The sequence below is a fragment of the Trachurus trachurus genome (genome assembly GCF_905171665.1).
Source record: "Trachurus trachurus genome assembly, chromosome: 13".
NCBI lineage: Eukaryota > Metazoa > Chordata > Actinopteri > Carangiformes > Carangidae > Trachurus > Trachurus trachurus.
This window is the reverse complement of record NC_139892.1, coordinates 1,572,594-1,588,897: the sequence shown is the minus strand read 5'-3', so window position 1 is coordinate 1,588,897 and position 16,304 is coordinate 1,572,594. Positions and strand designations below refer to the sequence as shown.

Below are 16,304 nucleotides of genomic sequence, written 5' to 3'. Positions count from 1 at the left end.
ATCAGGTTCTTCACAGTAACTGAGTACATTTAGTGCAGTACAGTTGTGAGGTACTTGTACCAATGTTCCCTCTAATTTTCAAAACTCCTGAGCAGAAATTCAACTCCCCTGATGACCTGCTTGAACGACTGTGAAAGCTCAAGCATACACAGTACGTCCACATGCTGGTGCTATGTATATATATATATATATATATATAATGATTAATAATTGATTATTTTGACAACATTACCGAGGCTACTCCAGTTACAGTTAATGATAACAAAATTGCAATAACAAAACGCCACAACAGCGGCTACCCGTCATAACACATTGATTGGCTGTCAAGCTAAATAACCGCTGCGTATTGGCTGGACAGCGCCTCGTGGGCATGTTTTTTTAGCAGCACCCTGTCACCTGTCACTCATTGCAGTGATAAACGCCCACAGAGGTCATAAATTTCACAACTCAAAGCGCACATTAGGGAGAAATAAACCGTAAACTAGTCGGGGATATTCGAGTGCGCAACTTTTTTTGTCTTCTGCACAAAGAGGTGGGGAGCAGTGCGCAATTGCGCAGTAAAACACCTTAGAGGGAACAGTGACTTGTACTCTCCTTGAGTATTTCCTTGTTGTGCTACTTCCTGCTTGTACTGCAGCTCATGTACCTGACAGGTGAAGCTACTGGTCACTTTCCAGCTGCAGGTTGTAGATTAAAACACCCGATGAGCTCAGAAACACATGATTAAAGATGAAACCACAGCATGTTTGTCCTGTGACTCTGTAGGTTACATCAGCTCACTGACTCATTAGAATGAATGAGAAGAGGAGCAGCTGGACACTGTCTCTGTGTCCTCACCATTCATGTCTTTGATTAGACATAGAAAACACTGCGGGTTATTGATTATTGGACACTAATCATCAATATTGTTGTGGAGAATCTTTTAGAGCTGCAACAGTTGATCAATCAACATTTTTCAAGCAGAAATTTTCATTCTTCAGCCTCAAAAACTGAAGATTTCCTTGTTTTCTCTGTTTGATTTGACTGTAAACTGAATATTTGTGTCTCTTTGATTGTTGCTGTGACAAAATGAGACATTTGAAGACGTGGCCTCAGACTGAGAGGAACTTGAACGCATCATTTGTCTGTATTTTGTGACATTTGATGGAGCAGATGATGAATGGATGGACAGAGACAATAAGTGTCAGTGGCAGCTGGACAGAGGTGGGTAGAGTAGCCAAAAATTGTACTCAAGTAAGAGTATAGTTACTTTAGAATAATGTTACTCAAGTAAAAGTAAAAAGTAGCCATTCTGACATTTACTTGAGTAAGAGTAGAAAGTACTTGGTGAAAAAGCTACTCAAGTACTGAGTAACTGCTGAGTAACCTCTGATTTGTTCGTTTAATGATCAGCGCGTAAATGTAGGCCTAATCAAATACACAAAGATATAATAGCAATGAAAAAATCCAGATATTGCCAAAGAACAACATTTAACAACTAAGATAAAAGCCTAAATGACATTTTTTTTTTTACAAAGTAACATAAATGAAGACAAATTCAGCCACAATAATTTACATAGGTCTATCTATGAAAGGTCTATGAACTAGCTCTTTGTGTGGGTGTGTGTGTCTGTGACCCCCTCATCCAAGAGGCTTCTTCAGTTCTGAGATTAATGCCAGAAACACCAGGTATTTAAACCCAGAGTGTGATCCTATGATAGGTTTCTAGCGGTTTCTAGTGAAACCAAAGTCACATGACCACACCCCGAAACTGGAGGGGTGGTCATGTGACTAGGAGTCACATGTCTCCAGGTGTGTATGGGGTTTAAACTTCCTGGGGAGGAAGAAGAATAAGATGACCTGGATGACTGAGAACCTTCACCAAAGACGGTTTATATTGAATATCTTTGCCTTGACGGACATTATCCACGACATACCAGGGATGACGTCATCCTAATCATTTACTAGCCGCAGTTTCTCAAATTTGAGGCGGAGTGGCCGCCCTGTTTACCGCGGAGATTTTGTGTGCGGTCATGTGACTGTCTGGCTCTGTCTGATTGGTTACACGGAGGCAAACGTCGCGAGTGGCTACATCTGATTGGTGAAACGCAGTCATGTGACAGAGGCTCGGACGTATCTCCATTAAAACATAAACAAATAATTTGCACATTAGATCGATAAGAAAAAGTAGCGAGTAGCGACCAGAATGTAGCTCAATGTAACGGAGTAAAAGTACCGCTTCTTCTGAAGAATACTCAAGTAAAAGTAAAGAGTAGGCTGCATTGAAACTACTCTTAGAAGTACAATTTATCCAAAAAGTTACTCAAGTAAATGTAACGGAGTAAATGTAGCGCGTTACTACCCACCTCTGCAGCTGGAGAGTGTTTTTCTCTCTTTGAATTTCCAGTGTGAGTGAAATGACTGAATATTGTGATGTGAAATAAGTTGAGGCCCAGTTGTTGTGTGTGTAATAATCAGCTGTATCTTGTTTGATCCAGTGGTTTTCTTTAAAGTATATATATTTTGGGTTTTTGCCTTTATTTGACAGCACATAGTGAGATAGACAGGAAAGGGGGAGGCAGAGAGAGGGGGAATGACATGCAGGAAAGGTCTGCCCGATGCAGGAATCGAACCGGGGACGCCTGCGTCGAGGACTGCAGCCTCTACATGGGGCGGCCGCTTTAACCACTGCGCCATGCACCGCCCCGTTCCAGTGGTTTTCTACAGGGACGCTGTCCACACAGAGACTGTGTCACATCAACTCAGTGGATCTCAGTCCTTGTGTGTCAGTGGATGGAAACAGTGGTCCATGGATCATGTTGCTGGGCTGCAGCTTCATGACGCCATCTAGTGGACTGATAGTAGAAGTACAGCAGCTGATGGCAGCTTCCTCTTCCTCACTGCTGTGACTGCATTCAACTGACACTGATATGAAGCAGAGAAGAAGAGCCAATCAGTGGAGGAGCAGCTGGAGACATGATGGACATGTGAGCTGCTGTGCAGATGAATGATGTGTGTTTCCTCTGCAGGTGAAGCTACAAAGTGTGTGTGAGCTGATGTGGATGTGAGCTCAGCAGCATGGATCAGTGTGAGGACAGAGAGGAGGGAGCCCCTCCCTCTAAAACCACTCTGTGTGGGGAACATCAGAGCCAGACCACAGGTCAAAGGTCAGAGTTTAAAACAGTCAGAAAGACTTTTCTCTCTAAAAGTCAGTCGTTGTGTTTATTAAAAGATTGAAGATATTTTTCATCAGTTTTTCTCCAACATGCACATTTATCAGTTGTGTTGTTGTTTCAGGATCCAGCAGCAGAGACCAGACTCTCCTGAACCCAGCTGTCTGTCTTTAAAGAGCAACATGTCAAAGGGCTTAGGTGCTGACTTTAAAGGAGGACGTGGATCAGCCGATCAGATGTAAGAGACAAAACTACATTTCAAAGCTTTTGAGTCAGCAGCAGCGGGTCGTAGTGACAGAGACTGTGTGAATGCTTCACTATCGCCTAGTAATCGCCCGGGCATTTAATTGAACAGGCTTTTACTGAATGAGGTCAGACCCTCGACGGCTTTTAGAGCACATGCGCATATTTGCATGCAGGCGATTACTTAGTACTTTGAACTCTCTACTACATAGTGGTGAATAAATATTTTAAGAAAACAAAACGTAAAGTACTTATTTTTATGTTTTTGTGGCGAGTAAAGCGTTTCATTTTCACCTGAGACCGCACAGAACAGCTGAGCTGCAGCAGCAGCGCTAGAGGAGAGGAGGTCCGTTGTTGTTGTTGAGGTAACATTCAAGGACCCTCGGAAAGCAGAGAATCCCACGATTCAGATGCTTTTTTACAGCTGATCTTTATCATAAACGGTTCGATGATAAGTTCGGTTTAGCGCCGATGCTACGTTCTGTTTAGCATTGATGCTACGTTCGGATTAGCATCGATGCTACGCTCGGTTAGCGTCGCTACCACGTGATTACACGCACCCTATACGGTCCCTTCTTGTCATAGAGGTACCATTCAAAGACCCTCGGAAAGCAGAAAACCACACGATTCAGATACAGTTTACAGCTCATCTCTATCATAAACAGTTCAGAAGCTGTTAAATGTTTTGTAAAACACTCGTCTTTAGAGGGTTAAGACAGCAACGTTCTAGTTAAAGCCATTTTTCTCACTTTTCAGTTTTTTGGTCATAATAGATTAAAATGCCCATAACTTTTGATCTGAAAGGGCTATCTCAGTTATTCAAACAGTTATGAATGGCTGAAAACTTCTAGTTTATGGAAATATCAAAAAATGAAAATGTCAAAATCCCACCATGTGAAGGGTTTTCCCAGGCCACCACACATATGGGGAACCCGGAGCAACCCAGAGCAGCGCACAAGCAGTCGCCCTACAAGACAACACAAATGCCGTGAGCACACAGAGAGAGACGAGCGACAGCATGGTGAAGCAGCGGGGCCGCCATACCTGTCGGACCAGACGACCTTTGGCCCGGAAGTGACGCACCAGTTACAGGAGTGGAAAAGGAGGAGGCGGCGGAGGACGGCCACTTTTATGCTGCCCACCTCATTACCGCCACTAGTGGCTAAACACAGCAATAACATAGATGGCACATCTATGCTGCTACACCTCATTGCGTAACTCCAAGTGTGAGCAGCACGTACGTTTACGTTGCCTTCGTGAATTGTAAACAAACAGACACCCCCTCGGATTTTGCGTCCAGCAGTTCAGCGGGTATTTCAACTGCAGTGATGGATAACTGTACCCGAGAGGCTCAACAACGTAATGAGCTTCATTTGAGGAATAAACGGCAGCTTTTACCTGAAAGAAACCAACGCCTGAGCTACGGTAGCTATCAGTTAGCATGTTTTACCTACTTTCTCTCTCTCTCTCCCCCTCTCTCTTTCTTACACACACACACACACAGGAGGTTGCCTGTCATATCTGTTGTAGGCTATACCTTGTAATAATAGCTTGTTGAGTACAGTTAACACTACTGTTGCTTCGGTTTGAGTGTGGATTAATTGTTTGTTGTGTAATGTGAGTGGTGGTCTAATATCGTGATCCTGTTATTGATGAGTTGGATTTTAATAACAGCTGATCTGTGTAGGCTGGATTGTGATGAGAAGGTGTCGCACACATTTTAAGACTTATCTGTGCATTTTAAGACTTATCTGTGCATTTTAAGACTTATCCCCCCCCCCCCCCCCCCCAATGTGGCCTCTCTCTGTCAAAATTGCCAGGGCCCTCTTTCTGGTGCCAGTCTGCCACTGCTCACAACACACCACATGCTGCTGGTCACGGACCACGGTTCACGGACTATAACACTCGCGACTCAGCAACACGGGCTACACACCTTGTAACTTACTGCTCATTGGGCTAACGATGTTGCAAACACCCGGCTTCTACATTCATAGCCATGTTGCTTCTAGCAGTGGAGCACTCTCCTCCCTTTCTTGTTGTCAGGTAAAACCGAGTAAAACGCATTGTTTCCTGTGCGCCAGTGTGGGAAAGTTGCTCCAAGACAGTAAATACAAAAAGAACACATACTGAAAAATACCGCGAGGCGTTAGAGGAGCCGAACGGCTTAATCGGCGTTGTATTATCTCCTCTTGTAGTGACTTGGGTGAAACGGATATTTACAGACACGTAGAAGTTACGCACTATAGCTTTAATATTTGCTTTGGGCATCAGGCAGGAAAAGCCACTGTGTAATTTCAGTTGTAGGAGACACCGTGGTGCTGCTGCTGCCAGAGGAACTTCCCTGCACCACCCCAGAGTTAACTATCACAGCAATGTGTCAGGTACTTTGCATTAGCTGTGTTCAGCCCAGAAGTGGGTTGCGTTGTCTTGAAATGAGTGAGGCTTTAACCGGTATGTTATTTTAAGCATGCAATTGATATGGGTTGATCAGAAATTGTTATAGTTATTGCTAATTAGAAAACTATTTACAGGACAGCATCGGCATTGAGCTTCAGATCAAAAACAAACAAACTACCTACAGAACAAGTTTTGCAACAATGAATACAACACATGCGGTTGCAATTATGAAGGAAAATGAACAATAGTTTTCATACTCAACAACTTTTTTTTTAACTTTAATTTTTTTTTAATGATCAGTGTGATTTTTCTTTTTTTTAAATTTTATTTCCACACCAGGTGTGTGTGTGAGTGTGTGTGAGTGAGTAAGAGAGAGACAGAGTGTCAGCTACTCTCTGTGTATCACTCATTATTCTGTATCACTGATCATGAGAGAGAGAGGGGAGGGGGGAGAGAGTGTAGCTTAATTTGTAATTTTAACTGGTTAGAGCCAGCTGACGGTTAAAAAAAAAAAAAAAAACTCCGACGACCGGCAGAAAGAGAGAGAGAGGGAGAGAGAGAGCGCGTGAAAAAAAAATCTCCGACAGGCAGGGACGCAACGCAAGTCGGCACCACGTCTGAACGAACCCACGTTTACCAGAACTCTACTGGTTAATAAGTAAGTAACTGAAGTAATAACAAACCTGAAGCTGAAGAAACCCTAAACGTTAAGGGTAAAGACCGGCGAACCTGAGTGACTGAGGGAGAGACAGACAGCTGTCAGCTGTTCTGTGTGAGTGATCAGAGGGACACAGCAACACACCTGCATGTGTGTAGGGGAGGGGCTGTAGCCTATCACAGAACGCAGACACAGTCAGCTATCCAATGAGGATTTTCATTCAATCTTTTTTTTTTTTTTTCGAGCACAGATATTGACTCGTATTACTCGTTTAATACTCGTACTCGGCAAAAGTGCTTTATCCGTACCGGATACTCGTTTCAGCCGAGTATCCGGCTCAACTCTAGTAAATGCCCTATATTGCACTGATTGTACGGTGTTCAACCCCCCCCCCCCCCCCCCCCCCCCGTCAGATAGTCCGACCACCATCGCTTCCTTCCTCCATGCTGCTGCCTCCATGTCCCTGCTACAGTACAAGTTGGTAACTCGGTTCTCTCTCTACCGCCCCCCCTCCCTCCTCTTCTCCCTCTTCCCCTCTCTAGTTCGTCACGTCTTTTACCGGTGCTTTTACGTTGTGTCAAAAAAAAAGAAGTAACGAGCCTGTTTTTACAATGTAAGGAGTAGAAAGTACATATTTTTGCGTATAAATGTAGGGAGTAAAAGTAAAAAGTCGTCAGAAAAATAAATACTCAAGTAAAGTACAGATACCTGAAAAATCTACTTAAGTACAGTAACGAAGTATTTGTACTTCGTTACTTGCCACCTCTGCCCTCCACAAAGACGAGAAACGCAGTATTCCTGTCTCTCAGGTACGTGGTTATCACAGTGAATGCACAGTGATTGAATGCACATACCATCCTAATCTGCTGCCTCACGTCTGTTGTCCGGGGACCGAGGACGGGCTGGTGGAGGTGCGCCGGCTGGGAGGTGGATCTGGGCGCTCGGGGCTGCTGGCGAGGGCGACGGAGATGCTGGAGACTGGGATCGACTATCTGTGGGCGCAAATTTTAAATATATTCGAAATACCATGACCTTCAATGCTGCCAAATTATATGTGAATGCCATGATCATGTCGCACATAACATACTGCCTCACAAGCTGGGGACAAACCAACAGCTCAACACTGAAGCCTTTGGAAACGCTGTACAAGCAAACCCTTAAAGTTTTGGACCAGAAACCGAACAGCTCACATCATTGCACCATCTTACACAAACACAAGCTTCTGAGCTGGGAGGATATCATAAAATATAGGAACATCTGTCTGGTCTTTAAAATCCTGCATGGTTTAGCTCCTCCACCATTGAACTCATTCATAAACCAACGCAGTAACACTAGTCAGATCACTAGAAGCGCCACTCGTGGTGACTTAACAGTCCCATTCAGGAAAAGTACATTTGGCCAGCTATCATTTTCTGTTAAAGCACTACAAAACTGGAACTCACTTCCCACCCATATTAAAGAAATACATACATACTGTACTTTTACATCCAAACTAAAAACATGGCTCGCTCATAATTACACCTGTACCCACTAAGATATTGTGTTATTTGCGTCATGATCATGCTGCCTGTCTGTGTTTTATCTGTCTATGTGATGTCTGCATGCACCCCTGTCTGTCTGCATCCCAGAGTGTGTAGTACAGTATGTGCTGATGTAGCCTATTGTGTGTGATTACTCGTATATTGCATGTGCTGCTCTTGTATGTTTTGTATGTGCTGTCCTTGCATGATTGTACCGATGCCTACCTGTTCTATCCTATCCCTATTGATTCTTTTTAATCATTGTGTTGTAATATATTGTAGTTGTTGTTTGTTTTTAGGATGCCCATTGTCATCTGGCCGGGGACTACAGCAGGATATTAGCCATGCTGGCTAAAGCTGCCCTTTTTACTGTATTTAATGCAGTTGATTAATTGGGACTGTCCACGTACAATAAAACAATAATTTTTACATACTCATCTTGTAAGTAGCCCTACACATAATGAAGTGACCTAACTTGGTGGATATATTTCACAGGCTGATGATCTACACCCTCTGCCCACAGTTCACGTCGCCCGGATCGGCGTCACCGGGGCCCCACCCTGGAGCCAGGCCTGGGGTTGGGGCTCGCAGGCGAGCGTCTGGTGGCCGGGTTTCTACCCACGGGACCCGGCCGGGCCCAGCCCGAAAGAGTGACGTTGGCCCGTCTTCCAGTAGGCCCACCACCCGCAGGAAGGACCATAAGGGGCCAGTGCGTTGTGTTCTGGGTGCCAGCTGTGGGCGGGGGACATGGAATGTCACCTCGCTGGGGGGGAAAGAGCCTGAGCTCTTGCGGTAGGTTGAGCGGTACCGGCTAGAGATAGTCGGCCTCACCTCCACGCACAGCCTGGGCTCTGGAACCAACTCCTTGAGAGAGGCTGGACTCTCTTCCACTCTGGAGTTGCCCACGGTGAGAGGCGGCGAGCTGGTGTGGGCTTGCTCATAGCTCCCCAGCTCAGTCGCCATGTGTTGGAGTTCTCCCCGCTAAACAAGAGGGTTGCTTCCCTGTCACCCGGGAGGAGCTCGGAGTAAAGCCGCTGCTCCTCCGTATCGAGAGGAGCCAGCTGAGGTGGCTTGGGAGGTGTTCCGGCCACGTCCCACCGGGAGGAGGCCCCCAGGAAGACCCAGGACACGCTGGAGTGACTATGTCACTCGGCTGGCCTGGGAACGCCTTGGGGTCCCCCCGGAAGAGCTGGAGGAGCCCCCAATTCCAATCCGTTCCCTAAAGACTCAAGCCCTGAACCCTCACTGACTAAAGTGACGTCAGCTCTAAGTGACCGAGTGTGAGAGTCTGTGAGGGTCCAGATGCTGTAAACATGAATGGAACAGCACTTACCCACTCTCACGACACGTTACCTTGACAACAAAATGTTTTTAACTCCGCCCTTGGACCGATAAATTTACTGTACTTTCAATACGCACAAGGTGTGCGAGGGAGGCGGACTCAAAACAAAATATTCCTGGATCAGATCTGATCAAATTATCATCAATAATCACAAACTGCACGTTAACACTGTCAGTAAACTTCTTCTTTTCTTTTTATTTATTCCTTTTTTTTGGCTCCTGTCCATAAACAATAAAGAGACTGGCGGAGCTCTCTCTGACTACTTGTGTTAATTTCTTTTTCTTTTAACACTTGCGTTCCGACGGCATCCCATGTGTTATGGTTTGACTTCACAACGCTATGAACTGTGGGTAATTCCCCTACCCAAAGTCAGCATCGGTGCTGACTTACGGTAAGGGCTCATTCACTGACTCACTGACTTGATGATCTGACAACGGAACAGCCCTCACACACTCACGGACTTCCCGTGAACGCGCCTCTAAGTCAGTGAGTCCGTGAGGGGTCGGATTGGAATTGGGCCGAAGTGTCTGGGGATCCCTGCTCCGACTGCTGCTCCCGCGACCCGGATGTAGATGATGCGGAAGAAAATGGATGGACTGGAAATTAAAAAGCTGAAATTGGAAATTGAACTCTTGGAGTTTAAAAAAAAAAAAAGGTATTTTAGTAAATAGTACCTTTTAAAATGGTTTGATAGCATGACATTATGTACTAATGCCTTGTTTGGTCTTTTCCTTCCCAGCAAATGCAGACACTGCAATAAAAAAAATGAATACACATTCAGTGAGTGACTCTTTAGTCTTTTCTTATTTTCAGACTGTCACTGGCGGGTAAAATACTGTGATGTTATCCGTCACCGGATCAATTATAATCAGTTGCTACCAATGGCAGGGTTTGTTCTTTCCTCATCATTGTGATGTTGTGCAGCACCACACACGCAGTGATGATTCCACAAGCTCGCTCAGGACGCACCCATGACAACAAAACCCATGAAATTAATTCCACCATAGCTGGACTCCATTTACAGTTAAACATAATTTGCTCTCATTGCAACACCACACAACCAGAATTCACCACGAACAATAAACACAGATGTATTAAATGTAAATTTCTCATGCCCACAGACACATTCATCAGACAATATCATGGTAAAATACTGATACAAGGCGATACTGTTCTGGAGCAATACATTCACAACCACCCATTCCCCCACCACATTAGACATTGAAGAGCATCTTTTGGACCTCAAAATGGTAACAATGACAAGAGAGAAATTTTGAAAATCACTACTGACCCAGATTTTGACCTTACTGACATACAAGACATTTCTGATTAGAGCTGCATTTTTGCCTTATCCCTCACAATACACACACAAAAAATGTGACCACATTCAATGTTGGTCATAACAGCCATGTCTCTGTGTTCAAGGTGCAGTTTCCTGAGGAATGATTGAGGGCACCTGCAGGAAGCTTTGGACTCGGTCTATACAAGTGTAATGTTCTGACATCACAGTTACGTTGACAGATTTGGTTATTGGTGTATTTTTGAGAATCAAATGATCACTGGCCAGCTTTAATAGGGTACATATCAATAATTTATCACAGCATCTGAACATCAAACAGTTCTTCGAGCTCGCATTGGTAATTCTAACCTCTACTTATGCCTTCCTCCCGCTCTCTTTCACTCTCCCTCCCTCCCTTCCTCCCTCCCTCCTTCAGCCTTATCGTGATCAGTTATTTCCTTTTCAAAAGATAAAGAATAACAGCATCAGCAATCCTTTTTCAAGGCTGTGATCAAGCACTGACCTTCTGGAAAATTTCCCCGGCCCAGTGTTTTCCTCTTCCTCTCAGGCTAAAGTGTTTTCCAGCACATTATTAAATCCATTAAGAGGCATCAGGGGCTGCAGGGTTCACAGCTCTCACATGTTTCTGATGGGTCTCGCCGCCACCTCGGCCAATCTCCACTCATCCAGACAGCTTGATTATTGGGGAGAAAGATGAGGAACAGCAGCATAAAATCTACAGCCTGTTCAGCTGCTCCGTGAGGCTCTAATGCTCATTACACCCCACAACACAACATTGTTGGATGGCTGAAAAATGAAGATGAAAACTCCTTTTTTTATTCTCCATTGTTTTCTAATTACCCTACGCCCCATCCCGACCATTATATAACGCTGCCTGTGAGGAAATACAAATGTAATACAGTGTTTCCCTTATAGCTTATTCATTGGGGTAAGAGGGGGGAACCACACCCAGAAATTCAAGTTGTATTGTGTTTTTTATTAAATTCCATGATTCAATTCTTTTTTTTCACGCAAGGACATGCACAGCGTGTTCTTTTTATTAAATAAAAATGCAAACTCTAATTTGCAATTTCAAAGTCTAAAGACAAGACATACAGAATAACACCGGGGCACAAACAGACGAACCAGAACAACCAACACTAAGAACAAGACGGAGACGGACACAAGAGGAGGTGGAGTTCCTGGAAGAGGTGGTCATACCCCCGGGGAGGGGGGAACAGACAGATGAACCTCCCAGAACCAGAGACGGATCCTCCCAAGTGGAACCACAGGACGGTCTTCCTACCCCACAAACGACCGCTGCAGTCCCATTGGACAGGGGACAAGAGACAAGGACAAGGACAGATCAGCAGGTACAAACTGGGGACACAACATGGGAGACAGGACAACAAAACAGACAGGAACCTCTGGAGATCGAGGAACTGGAGGATGGGGAAAATACAGCACCACCTGTCTTGCCAGAACCTCTAAAGGAACAGAGGGTCAACAGAGGACAACAAACGGGCCCGGGGCCAAGGATGGAGGGAGGACAGCCGTCAGGGGGCGACGTACCCGCAGGGCCTCCTCCCAGGGCCGTTACGGTTCAGGCCCAAGTTCTTAAGGATCCCTTTGAAGATGACCCCTTGGAAGATGACCCCTTGGAAGATGACCCTTGGGAAGGGGTAAGAGAGGAGTTGGGCATGACGGATGGTCCAGATACCAACCAGGGCCCGGACCCACAACTCCCCCTATTTACTCCCAAGAAGCACATCAGGACTGACAGGAAGTTAGTGGATTGGACACTGTCAGTCTCAAAGAAATGGATCATCAATGGGGACTCCAATCTGTCAAGATTACCACATCATGACATTCCTCACCTGCAAATCGACAGCTACCCAGGTGCAAATTTTAGACAAATGGCGGAAGTTCTTTCCAAGGCCGTGGTTCAGCTCCTGGTAGAAAAGGTCGTGATCTCATGTGGCATGGACCAGAAGGTGAAGGAAACAACTATCAAACAGTTGCAAGCTGCCCTCAGAACGGCGAAGAAGAGGTTTCCTTACGCGGAGATCTGGATACCGCTCCTCAACTACTCCTCTGACCTTCCGGATCGGGAACAGCGGAATCTGATTCAACTGAATGGCCATATCTTCAGAAATATGCCATATATCCCTCAACTGGACACAGACAGTTTTGAGTGTGAGTCAGACAAAGTCCATTGGACAAAAGAAACAGGCAGGGCTATGTTTCAGCACTGGTCCAAAATTTTAAACTTACAGGCCCCATAAGCCCTCATAGGGAGGGGCCTCAGGGGGATAGACCCCAAGCCACACCAAATGTGGTAATTTTGGCTAAGAACTTTGTTCCTACCAGAGAACAATTGGAATATTAGAGAGGACGTAAAGGAGTTGGATGCAATGGCACCGTGGAGAACCCTCCTGTCCTCTTCTTCAGGGGAGGGTTGTATATTAGGGATGGGACGAAATATCGTTTGGCGAAATTTCGCGATACAAAATGTGACGAAATGCATCGTGCTGCAAAAAAACGTATCGTGAAATAAACACAGGCACGCCGCGGCATAATAATTGGCACGCTGGCACCTCCACCGCTAAATTTCTCACTGCCACCAGCTCACGTGTCACTGTTTTGTTTTCCGGGCTTTCTGCGCTCTTATTTTGAAAGGACAGCTGGAGAGAAGGAGGAGGGAGAGAGAGAGAGATATGATTTGATTTGACACGCAGCAAAGGCGGAACTCAGGGTCGCTGCACACCCCGACACTCGCGGCTCAGCGTATTTAATTCTGAGATCAAGTGACGGTGAGCAGCCTGACGCTGCGTCATTATTACCGCCGTGGCCTCAGAGTCAGGGCAGACGCACGGTCACCCGGGATCTCCGCGGGTCCGTCAGCGCAGCCGAACGGCCGTGCCATGGTTTAGCTCCGTCCTCTGCCCGGCGTTGACAACGTCGAGATAACGTGTCCTTTTTCACTCTCCACTCCTTCAGCCTCACGTTCTCACGTCCTCACAGCAGCTTCTGTTATTATGAATTAACCTGGCGATGATGTTGTAACCCACCTACACAGCTGTTAAATGATTGGCTGTTTGTCTGTCGGGTCTTTGAGATGTTGTGACTGTTACATTCTGATATGATTTTTTTTTCTGGATGCACTGCAGACTGTTTTGGCATTTTCCTCCCAGTGCAATATGTTTTACATGTAGGCTAAGTTTCTGATAAGATCCAGGTCCCTGTTGTGAAAAATGGGGAAATATCTTCAAAACTGGATGTGGCTATATGGATAGATTAAAATCCCAGATGTTGTTTGTATATGTCACATTGCTTTATTGTAGTAGCACCCTCAATGACAAGAAAATTTCAAACTGGCACTTGCACTGCTATTTTTTATTTTAAAGAAAAACTCCTAGGCCAGGCTAACCTAAAGAGGGAGGCTGATATAGAAATAGGAAAGCAGTGTGTGTGTGTAAAATAATTATTGATTATTTTAGAGAAATTAACAACCTAGAGACTAAACACAGAGAAAAGGTCTGAAATAGAAACAGAAAGCAGTTTCCCTGTTTGTGTGCAACTGGAGCAAAATAAATAAGTTATAATTTATTATATAATTTATTTTTCATCCTTTTTTTTATATCGTATCGTGGCATATCGTATCGTGACCCTGGCATATCGAAGTGCATCGTTTCGTGAGTTTAGGTGTATCGTCCCATCCCTATTGTATAACCATCTCCACTGTGGAGCAGCCTCTCCAAACCTGTCTGTCCAGACAGAGTTTTCTTCTTTAACGCCTGAGGCTTAGTTGATTCTGTTGTCTTATCTTTGGAGTCAGCGGTTGTGCTGATCAGTCATTCCATATTCTGATGAAGGCTACGCATTGGCCTCGTTTTTAACAAACGGGTTAAACAAACAACATGTAGGCTAAATTATTATTTAAAAAAAGAAAACAAAACATGATAAAATTTTATAAAAAAAATAATAAATTAGCCTATTACGATAGTTCTTTCTCATAATTGGGGCTTATTTGTGTGTTCGTCATTGTAAATAAACACCCTTCATATTGTTTGCCAGCTCAAATCTGATTTTATTGCAGTTATTAGAGTAATTAGAAATGACTGCACTTGCAAAGGTGCTTGCAATTAAGTCAGCGGTTAGAGTAACAGCCTACACTACATCCCATGAACATGTGTCCTTTGCTTCACAATGGCGTGTCCTATTTTGGAGGACATTGTGGATGATGAGGTAGGGATTGTTGGGTGGGCATTTCGACCTCACAGGGTGGTTAGAGACAGTTCAGATCCACTGGCGTTCAGTGACCAGTATCTATTAGAAAGATACAGATTTTCAGGAGAGGGCATCCGCCACCTGTGTGGAATACTGAGTCCCAAAATCTAGCGGAGTGCAGCCCGGAGCCGCGCAATGACGGCTCCACAGATGGTCCGTTTTTTTGCAAGCGGCTCGTTCCTCTACTCCATCAGGGATGCTGAAAATCTTAATAAAGCAGCTGTGTGCCGGCCATCCGCCACGTGTATGTGGCACTTAAATCAGTCGTGCACATTTTTGTAACATTCCCTGGCCACAGACGACTGTGTTACATCAAGGATTGTTTTTTTTTTACAAAATCGCAGGTATTAAATACACACACAAAGAAAAATGTGTAGGTAAAATGGGATGGGCTGCACATTCTGTTTTTCACGAGGGTTTATTTTTATAATAGCTTTCCCTAATGTCATTGGTGCATTGGACTGCACCCATGTGAGGATAAAGCGCCCCTTGGGTGTTAAAGGGATAGTTCACCCAAAATTGAAATTTCACTCATTATCTACTCACCCTCACAAGCGGAAGCTTCTCGGAGCTCCTCTTCCCGGTTCGTCAAATTTGGACCAACTGGGAAGAGGACAGACCCAGGTTCGTCCAAATTTGACGAACCGGGAAGAGGAGCTTCCGTTACAAACAAGCTTGAAATATAGACTGGAGCAGCATGGAGGTATTTGGATGTTTTTTGGTGTGTCTTTTTGTTACGAAGACAGTTGATATCCATTTGCAACCGTTATATGGACATGCACTGCTACGCCGAGACCCCCTGTAACTCAGAGAAGCCACGGAGGACTCTGAAACTTCTCCCAGCCCTTAGTCGACATAAGGGTGAGTAGATAATGAGTGAAATTTAATTTAATTTAATTTTCCTTTAATGAGGGCGATTTTTTTTTTAAAGGTACGATATGTTAGAATGTGGCCAAAATTGTTGCTGCAGTCAAATTCAAAACACAGCAGCGCGTTGTCCCCCCTCCCCTACCCACCAGACTCCAGGTTGCCAGACAGCGACGCGCTAACCTCCGCTCTGCTCACTCAGTCTCAAAGCAGAGTAAAAAGCTAAATATTCATCAACAACCTCACTGTTTTATTGTTCTGACTCACAGTAACTACGAGCGGAGTTCACGTCACTCAGGTGATCTGCAAGTTATTGTTACATCACCGCTCCGACGCTGTGTCTGCAGCGCTGACACACACACACACACACACTGTAACCCCGCATATACCGGAGCCGTAGTGCGTGTTAATCACGCCGTAGATGAGCCAACATATGAGACGTCTTACCGCAGAATAAACGACGCGAGCCGCTCCGGTTCTCCTCCACTTTCTGACGTCGGATCATAAAACATGAGGACCGGAGACAGGCGACCTAACCGGGACAGACTCCTCTCAT

General features: G+C 45.0%; 1 protein-coding gene across 1 annotated transcript in view; it reads left to right on the top strand.

Annotated features, from left to right (window-relative positions):
- Window positions 1-2,998: 2,998 nt before the first annotated feature.
- Window positions 2,999-16,304, top strand: part of LOC310995737 (protein NLRC3-like) — a gene marked incomplete at its 3' end in the record, with an annotated part of 491,970 nt that continues 478,664 nt past the window's right edge. Inside the window, exons 1-2 of the mRNA XM_083984860.1 lie at window positions 2,999-3,146; window positions 3,277-3,390. Of these exons, the coding sequence (XP_083840986.1) occupies window positions 3,058-3,146; window positions 3,277-3,390 (203 nt within the window). The 5' untranslated portion in view covers window positions 2,999-3,057. The remainder of the gene's footprint in view (window positions 3,147-3,276; window positions 3,391-16,304) is intronic.